Source organism: Propithecus coquereli, unplaced genomic scaffold (genome assembly GCF_000956105.1).
Source record: "Propithecus coquereli isolate 6110/MARCELLA unplaced genomic scaffold, Pcoq_1.0 Scaffold427, whole genome shotgun sequence".
NCBI lineage: Eukaryota > Metazoa > Chordata > Mammalia > Primates > Indriidae > Propithecus > Propithecus coquereli.
The window spans coordinates 92214-102754 of NW_012150030.1; the positions used below are offsets into that span (position 1 = coordinate 92214).

The 10541-nt window shown below is 40.4% G+C and overlaps 1 protein-coding gene across 2 annotated transcripts in view; it reads left to right on the forward strand.

The window, feature by feature from the left end:
• The window catches only part of PDE4B (phosphodiesterase 4B, cAMP-specific), a 40211-nt gene extending 33026 nt beyond the window's left edge, over positions 1 to 7185 (forward strand). For both annotated transcript variants that reach the window (XM_012653776.1, XM_012653777.1), the window contains exons 7-10: positions 721 to 875; positions 971 to 1093; positions 1819 to 2001; positions 4881 to 7185. In XM_012653776.1, coding sequence (XP_012509230.1) covers positions 721 to 875; positions 971 to 1093; positions 1819 to 2001; positions 4881 to 5246 — 827 coding nt within the window. In that variant the 3' untranslated portion in view covers positions 5247 to 7185. The remainder of the gene's footprint in view (positions 1 to 720; positions 876 to 970; positions 1094 to 1818; positions 2002 to 4880) is intronic.
• Positions 7186 to 10541: the final 3356 nt, after the last annotated feature.

Here is a 10541-nt window from a genome sequence, read left to right on the forward strand (position 1 = left end):
GATGTGGAATTATCCAGTAAGGACAAGGAAAGGCTTAGGGATCCTGTGATAATGATTTTCAGTGTTAGGGTTCTTGCACAAAGCATGGTAACCCACGACTGTCCCTCTCTGCTGGGAAACAGCCACAAATGTTGGATCTGAGCATGAGAACCTCCAAACAGAAATGAGATTCCATAAAAAGCACTGGAATGGGATTCCACCACTCAGAAAGAAGGATCATTAAAAGTTGCACACACTGTCTTCTGGCTGCATAGGTTTGTTTGATTATGGATGGAGAGTAGCAGAGTGAGGTGACCTCAGTGGCTATCAGGGTGGTCCAGCCTTAGGATCCCAAGCCATGCTCACAGCTTTTGTCATGCTCAAAATGTTTGATTTACATGTTAATGAAAATTCATTCATTCTCTCAATTAATGCACTATCTCTAAGTGCTAAAAAAAATCTAAGTATTTTTTTTTCCTGAGAATATTGATTATCCTGTTGTGGTCATGATTAACATCAAGCGTTGATGGTTTTATAGAAACGTGATTTGAGCTACCTGCTATAAAGGAGTCTTTTTCATCAGTCCTTGTTCTTTATTATCAGAATATATGAATGATCTAAGTTTGAGGTATACCATTTTTTTTAACCTCTAGGGAATTAGAGCTGATTTCACACTGAGATAATGCCAATGTTTGAATTATATCCCTTTGTATTAAGTCATCGTTTTGTTTTGTTTATTAGATTCGGAACTTGCTTTGATGTATAATGATGAATCCGTGCTGGAAAATCATCACCTTGCCGTGGGTTTCAAACTGCTACAAGAAGAACATTGTGACATCTTTTCAAATCTCACCAAGAAGCAGCGTCAGACACTCAGAAAGATGGTTATTGACATGGTAAGACCTCAGCCTCCCCACATTCCTCGCTTCTATTGGCTATTCTCTCTGATAGATGGAATTTCTTAAGAGTTTTCATTTTCTTTTTACCCAAGGTGTTAGCAACTGATATGTCTAAACATATGAGCCTGTTGGCAGACCTGAAGACGATGGTAGAAACCAAGAAAGTTACAAGTTCAGGTGTTCTTCTCCTGGACAACTATACTGATCGTATTCAGGTATTTGATGACAGCCTTTGCTTTAACACAAAGCCAAACCAAACTAAAGCAAACAACAATTAGAAAAGGAAAATAAACATAAATTCAGTTAGTTGTATATCCTAGGCTACTACTACAGATTTAGGCTTATTTTAAGAACAAGCTAAAGAAAATGGACTTTCAAGTTTATCCTCTAATTTATGAGGAAAAACATAGTCCTATTTATTGAAATGCTTAGTTCTAAAAATAAATTGCAAAATCTATTTGTAATAGGGGATACGTGACTGTCAGTCCCAAAAACTCATGTTTGGATTTAAACTCCATTGACTTGAAATTTGTTAGGTCTGTTTTGGATATACAAATTGCCATCAGCTGGTCTCTTCTTTCCACAAGTGGAAAATATGAAGTTATCTACTTTGAATAATTTTTTGCATTCTTTCCAAACTGAGGAAAGGAAATGATAGCAACATCTGACCTCTAATGTCCCTTCCAGTTTTTAACTTCAATGATTGTCAGTCTAAGAAGACACACATTTTCCCTTTGGGGACTCTATAATGGTAAATAACCAATCCTGGCCAGCACCGTTGTAATACTGCTTTTTTTGGTGCATGCATCGTAATTATAATGCAACTAAAATATTCTCAGGTTTGGTACCAAGTGTACTAGTATGAGAGGGATGAGATGTTAGATGTTCTGGCAGTATTTACACCTAATTTTATGGGATTTCCAAAACTTGATGATTTCAGGTCCTTCGCAACATGGTACACTGTGCAGACCTGAGCAACCCCACCAAGTCCTTGGAATTGTATCGGCAATGGACAGATCGCATCATGGAGGAATTTTTCCAGCAGGGAGACAAAGAGCGGGAGAGGGGAATGGAAATTAGCCCAATGTGTGATAAACACACAGCTTCTGTGGAAAAATCCCAGGTATTTAATATGAAATTTTCGAAGTTTTTGTGAGTTCTGATAATTGTAGAACTGGCGGGGGGGTGTTCTATCTAGTTCTTTTCTTTTGACAGAATATATACATGAAATGATAAGGAAGCAACTATGCATTTAGCTCCATTATACTCATGACTCATTTGACTTTTCCACTACACTCAATTTCATGGGTGGGGACAAAGCAGTCATCGGAAACCCATCAAACTTTGGACTGTGTATCTCCAAATTGTTCAGATAGCTGTCTAGGACCTTAGCAAATCCAGCTGATTGATGGAATGCTGCCATCTCCCCCACCCCATCTCTCTAGGTTTCTCCTACCTCTGTCTTCATCCAGGAGCTCTGCTCCTCATCCTTGTTTCCCACCCCCTGCTTTTGCTCTCTCTCCATGATTTCCCATTGTCACCATCACCAGACAGTGTCACTCTCTTTTACCCCATAGTCAAAGCCCTGTCTGGCATACCCTTCCAAGGTTGTTTCCATGCATTGAAGAACATGCTGACATTTTCTGGCTGTGTCTGTCCATAGCTACACATTCTCTGTGTGCTGAGGACAGGGGACAATACTTGGGAGGCAGGAGGGGGTACAGAAATGTCCCAGATGCCAATAGATACAGAATATGTAGCACTAGAAGATATAAGTATCCCCACTGAGGCTTCAGGGCTGGTGAAATGTCATTTCTTTCAGGATAACAAATGGGCTGAGCCAGGTGGCTGTGAGTGAGAATGGCTTCATAGACTGTCCAGGTCTTTATTACAAAAACCTTCAGAGTGTTTTTTGTTTGTGTCTATCCTCTCTGCCCCACTGCCTGCAAACCTCAAATCTGCATATACTTATAATATTAATGTACAGTTCCTTTGCAATTATTATTTTGTTGCTTCTTAGAGAAACCCACCTAAATGAGTTTAAAATCAATGAAAGTGCTGAAGTCTAATATGCTATAAGAATGTAAGATAACATTAACAGGGCCAATTCAAATGCCTCAAAGCCTTAACTGGAACAAGAAATAAATAAATTAAGAGAAGTAGTACCCTTTTATTAGCAGCAGTGCTGTTTTCTATTTATGTGATGTTCTGTGTTATTTTCCTTACATTATCCCATTTGAACCCCTAAACAGCCTTGTGAGATGGATAAAGCAGGCGTTTCCCTGGTGTGTCAGATGCAGAGCTGTCCTCTTGGTCCAGTTCAGCAGTTCCCTCCACCCAAAGCTCTTTACTCTCTATCCCATGGACAATTCTCCTTGTTGCCATGACATCATCATGCGCTCTGGTGTTTCCCACAGATGAGCTCTGCTGAACATTGTCTGATTAGTCTAGCAGTAAAGCTCTCTCTTGACCGGGTGCTCTTACGATCATGGAGCTCTCTCATCCCATGACCTAGGAAATAAACAACTAGTAGCAACCTTTCAAAAAAGTCCTAAACATTTCTTAGCAGAAGCAAAACAAATGAAAAAAGGAAATGACTGCACTGTGTTCAGCTTATTCAATTTTCTCCATAGCCTTGAGCTTGTTATTTTGGATCCCTGGAAAACACCTTGAAAATAGTCTCTAAAATCCATGAAACACACATAAAGAAGTAAATGGGAGGAAAAAGGAGTGGGTGGAAGCAAGAGAACTATCTGAATCATCCACAGTCAAGTTCTTATAACCAATGCAGATCAGAGATGCCCTGACTTTGGTGTGAAATCTTGTTTGTTCAGGCTAGGAAAGCACCAGAAAGAAGAATATGTGCGTACAAATGTATGAATGAAAGAGTCACATACAACTGAAGTTCTTATATATAGTACTATATATAGCACAACTTGAATGTATTAAATGACTGGCCGAACACCAGAATGTTAACAAAGGAAAGTTCCCAGTAACGTGGAAAGATACCTATGTAATGTCCCATGGGTGCCCTTGCCCATCTTCCCCTGCATCCCAGCCCAGCACCTCTCTAGCTCCCCAGCCCATGGCAGGGGAATTCCATTCCCTCATTCAGCTGGTGCCTATTCTCTGTCTCTACCTGCCCCCACCCCCAGTGTTTCCTGTTTGTCTGACAATGTGGAGGTCAGCATAAGGCCACCTAGCTAGCTCATGCAGGATGCATAGCCCCTGGGTAAACCATAACAGAGCCATAAGCCTCGTATTTATTCACAGGAACACCAGCAAAAGGAACTGCTTAATTGTTTTTATTTTCCCTTCTTTCTCCTGATGGAAATGACTGTGTGCTCTATGGATCCAAAACAATGGCAGACATGTCCGCAGAGGGGATACGTGTTTGTTTCAGGGCTTGAAGTATTTTCCAGTGTTTTATCAAGCACCTCTATGGGTCAAAAGCATCCCACCAAACTTGAGAAATTCCAGAGTAGTCACAGGCCAGCTCCCCATCATTCTGAAGCAGTGGCATATTTTAAAGTTATCAGGGAAAAAATATTGAGTCAGAACACATTAGAGCTGGGGCTTCCTTCTTCAGAGAATGACTCATAGAATCTGAGTAGTGACAAAGTCATTCCCAGCCGGGATGACATCCAGACTTTTTATCTGGCACTCGTAAAAGGAAAAGCAGTCTGTTGTAGTGAGATGAACACAGCTTTGGAGTCACTTACTAGTAAGTGACCTGTGACAAGATATTTAATCTCAATGAGTCTTAGTTTCCTCCTTTGTAAATAGTTGACGGCAATCCTACTTTGCAGGATTCAGAGAGACAGCACATCTATTGTATCCGGGGCAGGGCCAACCATATAATGAGTGTTCGAATCATGGAATCCATTGTTATTGATCTCTCTGGGATGGTTATTGCTCCTTCTTTGCATGGAAACTAGGACAGCTTGTTTGTTTTTCAAAGGCCTATCACAATAACAGATGTGTAATCTTATTTCTCTCCAGGTTGGTTTCATTGACTACATTGTCCATCCACTGTGGGAGACCTGGGCAGATCTGGTACAGCCCGATGCTCAGGACATTTTGGATACATTGGAAGATAACAGGAACTGGTATCAGAGCATGATACCCCAGAGTCCCTCCCCACCGCTGGACGAGCAGAACAGGGACTGCCAGGGTCTGATGGAGAAGTTTCAGTTTGAACTGACCCTCGAAGAGGAGGATTCGGAAGGACCTGAGAAGGAGGGAGAGGGACATAGCTATTTCAGCAGCACAAAGACACTTTGCGTGATCGATCCAGAGAATAGGGATTCCCTGGGAGAGACTGACATAGACATTGCAACAGAAGACAAGTCCCCAGTCGACACATAATCGCCCTCTCTGTGTGAAGACGAACATTCCACCCTTGATGAGCATGCCAGCTGTGTGGTAGCGCCAGCCCGCCATGGGGGCCGAGGCCTGCACGGGACAAGGGCCACCTGGCCTTTCCAGTTACTTGAGTTTGGAGCCAGAATGCAAGACCATGAAGCAAATAGCAGCTCAGGAAATCCCACGGTTGACTTGCCTTGCTTGCAAGTGTGGCAGAGGGCTGAAGCTTCACGTGTTACTAGAGGCCGGTTCTGATCACGACAAAATGGCTTGAAAACGGAAGACACAAAACTGAGAGATCATTCTGCACTAAGTTTTGGGAACCTGTCCCCACAAGTGACTGAACTGACTGACTGACTAATAACTTCATTTATGAATCTGCTCACCTGTCCCTTGTCTGCCAACCTGTGTGCCTTTTTTGTAAAACATTTTCGCGTCTTTAAAATGCTTGTTGAATACTTAGAGTTTAGTGTCAACTTCTACACAGATAAGCGTTCAAAGTTGACATAACTTTTTTGACTCTTTCTGGAAAAAAAAAAAGGAAAGAAAACCGTCTTCCTTCTTTCTTGGGCAATATCTTTCACTTTACTACAGTTACTCTGGCAAACAGAAAGGATGCACCTCTAACCACATTCTACTTCCTTCCCCTCTTCTCCAGTCCAGCTCCACAGTTCTTACAACTTATCTCTGTTTGCCTGCTTCGAACAGTATTTTTTCTCCTCTGGAGTTTCACTCTTTTGCTGTAAGCAGAATAAAGTTGAACAAACTCGGGAGCAGGAAGGGGTAGTTGTGTTGTTCACCATGAGAGTCTGAGTAGAAATCAGCTTAATAATGCAGCGTACCCTGCCGTGTCCCAGACCCCCTCTGCCGCTGCAGTCCCACTGTCCCATCCTGTTCTCCCTCCTCTCTCCACCTGATTACATATGCTGTTTTCAACTTAATGCTGCCGTCTTTCTCTTGCACTGTCTTCTGCGTTAACACCTCCATTCCTGTTTATAACCATGTATTTATTACTCAATGTATATAATGTAATGTTTTGTAAGTTATTAATTTATATATCTAACATTGCCTGCCAATGGTGGTGTTAAATTTGTGTAGAGAACTCTGCCTAAGAGTTGCAACTTTTCCTTGTAATGTTTTGTATTGTGTATCATGTAACCCTAACATGGCTTAAGACAGACATACGGCCCCCTTGGCAGTGAGGACGGGGGTGGGCTTCTGTTCAGAGGATTTGCTCTTTCCCTGTCTGAGTTGCTAACACTGCACAACCCCTTTAAGAACCGGTTTTGGAAACAGGATTCTCACATTAGATACTAAATGGTTTATACTGAGCTTTTACTTTTGTATAGTTTGATAGGGGCAGGGGGCAACGGGATGTAGTTTTTAACCCATGTTCTATCCAAATCTGTGTACACATGAGTTGGGTTCTAACTGGGTTCTACTATAATTGTGGCTTCGGTTTAAAAAGCAACACTACATTTGCTCACAGATAATTCTTCTGAGTGTTCCCAAACTACTGACTTTGAAGAGCTAGCCTCCTGCCTGCCATTGAGCAGGAATGTCATGTTCCAATTCATTACAAAAGAAAACAATAAAACAATGTGAATTTTTATAATAAAATGTGAACTGATGTAGTAAATTATGCGAATGTGAAGCTTCTTCTGATAACACTTGTGAGGCCTCTTATTGGTGTCAGTTTTCAGTTTGTAAAAAATGTTTCATGCTTTCAGTTCAGCATTGTGACTCAATAGCTAAAGAAAAATGGCACAAACGTGCATGACCAATGGGTTGTATGTCTATGAACACTGCATTGTTTCAGGTGGACATTTTATCATTTTCAGAAGTTTCTCACGATGTATGTTATAGTATTATTATTATATATTCTGTTCAAATGCATTCTTAAGAGACTTTTATATGAGGTGAATAAACAAGAGCATGATTAGATTAGACTGTAGGCCCAATTATTTCGTGGTTAGTTCTGACGTATTAAAAGCACATCTTTTCTTTCTCTTCTCTCCTACCATTCCCCACAGAGAAAGCCAACCACTTTATCCGGCCAGCATCACAGCTGAAGTTTCAAAATCTGTGTCCAAAAAGTCCCCTAGCTTGGAACGGTTCACTTTTTTCTTAGCAACCGTTCACCCGGCTCGATGGTGCAGGAAGGGGGTTGGTGAAGGAAAACAAACAAAACCACTTTGTTCATCTCAAACTGTTTCCTTCTACCTCTTTAAGAATTTGAAGCGTTTAATCTACTAGATAAATAAAGGGAATCCCCAACTTGGCTGGGTCCTCTAGAAAAATGAATCATAGATTATAGAACATTAGCGTAATGTTATCAGGTCCTCCTGTTGATTCATTTGACACACGAAGAATCTGAGGTCCAAAGAGTCATCTTAAACCGCAATCCACAGAACACGGGTAGACACTCATGGTCTCAGTGATCCATGGAGTCTCTTAATGATCATATGGTTATGATTTCCTTTCTGGAAAGAACTGTTTAAATATCATAAGACAAATATTTAAATGCTTTGTCAAAATCTTAAAGTCAGCATTTAAAAATATTTTATCTTGAGGGGTGTGTGGGGGCGGGTGGGGAAGGTTGCAAACAAGAATCAGTGGTGAACCATGATAATTTAACCACAGGTAAGTGGTCTGTGAACCCCGTATGAGGGTCTGCTCTAAAAGAACTTCATTCAATAAGCTGAAATTACTGTATTTCTTTATAAAGACAAGTGAAGATGAGCTAACATTGCAGAACCAGCTTGCCTGCTGGTTGCCAAGCTAATATCTTCAGCACTTTCCGCCATCTCTGATTTCCGATTGCACCTCACCATCTCTGAGGTGAGTGACAAAAGAGAATTGGTTACAATACTTACAGGTGTGACTTTTATGATGCCTAGAGCTCTAAACATGGGCAGGTCTATTTTCCACTAAGAAGTGATCCTTTGCTGCAAATAAAAGTCATGAGGGAAAGAATAATTTTTTAAAATGCTTATATTCAGGCCCCATCCTCCTCTCAGATTTCGGATTGAATTGGTCATGAGTGGAACCTCTGGCAACAGATTTGTAAAATTTTCCCCAGGTAATTATAACGTGCAAATGGAGCAAAGGATCACTGCTCCAGAACAGAGAATGATTTTTGTAGCTGAGGCATTTTTCACCCCAACTGTCTTCAGACATTCATTGTGCACCCACCATGGCCAACAAGTCATGCCCAATGTAGCTATTTTCAATGGTGATTTTTGTTGCAGCCTAGGTTTATCTTTCTCACTGACTTCTAACCTAATCTATCCAGGTAAGATGGATCTGCACAGTTTCACTACTTTCCTACATGGAAATCTCAAGAAGAACCAGGCCAGAAGTCAGGGGTCCAAGGCAACTGTAACATCTATGAGGGCAGAGACCAACCATGCCTAGTGCTTTCTCCTGTGTCCACAATGCCTGGTGTTGTACTTGACACAAAGTTGGTGTTCAAGCATTTCTTGAATAAATGTGGATGTTGATGACAGTAAAACTTCAGTTCATAGGAAGACAAGAAGAATGTACATTCTAGGCAATTTAACTCTCAGTTTCTTGCACTCAGTTGCGAAGATCTTTCTTCAGATCTGTCTCCCCACTCAACAATGAACCCCTCCACGATAGCACAATGTTTTTTGCTTGGTCTCTTTTTAAATCTTTGCACTTTTTGCCACCAAGTACTATGCTGGTCTTAAGCAAAAAGAGTGCCCAGTGATATTTGTTGAGCTAATGATCCAAGAAATCCAGTCAAAATCCCTTTTGTTGAAATTACTTGTAAAAAATATCCATACACTTGATTTTCTTGGGGCAAGAGTAGAGTACACCGGGGAAAGCGTGGTTTGACAAACCTGTGTCCCAGGGCTTTTCCTGAACCTTTTTAGCTGTGGGAATTTGGGCAAATCACTTACATTTTCTGAACCTAAATTTTCCAAAAACATGTTTGACTGAAAACATCCAGTAACAGGGAACTCAGCAATATCCTTTCAAAATAATGTAAATTGTTAGGTTTCTGAGATGAAATCAAATTTTACTCTTAGAGAGCCCCTTCTCTGATTTTTGTTTTCCTCTGCAGCCACATTATGCATATAATTCCTCCTCTAATTTACTGTTCTAATAAGAGATAGGAGCCAGACTTTCAGAGTTTTTGACTATGTGACCTTGGGAAAAATTATATGACCTATCTGTGCCTCAATTTCCTCATCTGTAAAATAGAGGCAATAGTAACAGTACCTATGCTTAAGATTATCATTAGGATTAAATGAATTAAAGTTGTAAAATATTAAAAATAGCATCTGGCATTTAATCATTTATGCATTTAACAGATGTTAACTATACATAGCTAGAGGTAACGTTTTCTATACTGTAGCTCCTTCAACCATTTTTCGAGGGCGCACGGGATCGGCGCGGTCAGGGCGGGGTGGCCGCAGACATCAACCATTTTTCATATAACTTAAGTTCACCATTCTGGTCAAATTATTCTGGGCTTGCTCAAATAGACAGTGCTTCTCTTAGGATGAGTGTTCCAGAACCAAGCGTCAGTCACGGTAGGGCACAGTGTGACTCTTGCCCTTCTTTGTTCTGGGCACTGCTCCATAGCCCACGATTGTATTTGTTTGGGGGATGTCAGTGACTCGCCTGGATGATTCATAAGGTGGTTACAGGCAAAAAAAACCCCTTCACACCTTTTCGCATGAACCACTGCTAGACCAAATCTTCTTCATTTTGTACTTGTACAATTAAGTTTCTGAATTTTTGTGGAGAATTTGTACTTTTATCTGAAAAACCACTAGAATATAGGAAAGAGGGTTTTCAATTTGAGCGTCAGACTGATTTTTACATCGTAGCTCCAGCACCACTTTTATGACCTTGGAGAAAGTATTCAACTTGTTTCATCTTTAGCTCCTTTTCTGTAAAACTAGGGAATGTTACCCATATCAAAAAATTATTTAGATAGACTAAACGAAGAGTCTGGCACATTCCAGACATACAATAAATGAGAGTTATTAGTAATATTATTATTAATAATATCATGAGGTGGTAATTAAATGAGATAATATGTGCATGAAAAAAGTCTTCATATTATTAGTTTTGATTTTTAATTTTGACCTAAGAAATCATTATGAATTCTGATTCTGAAAATTTGTTAACTGTGCCTCCACCAATATTTGTAATCCACATTTTTGATAATAATGCATATTTTTATTTACACTTTAGTAAAATGTTAACCAAGATAGGACAAGGAATGGATGTGTGTTAAGCTGCCAGCAGTCTTCCAGATCA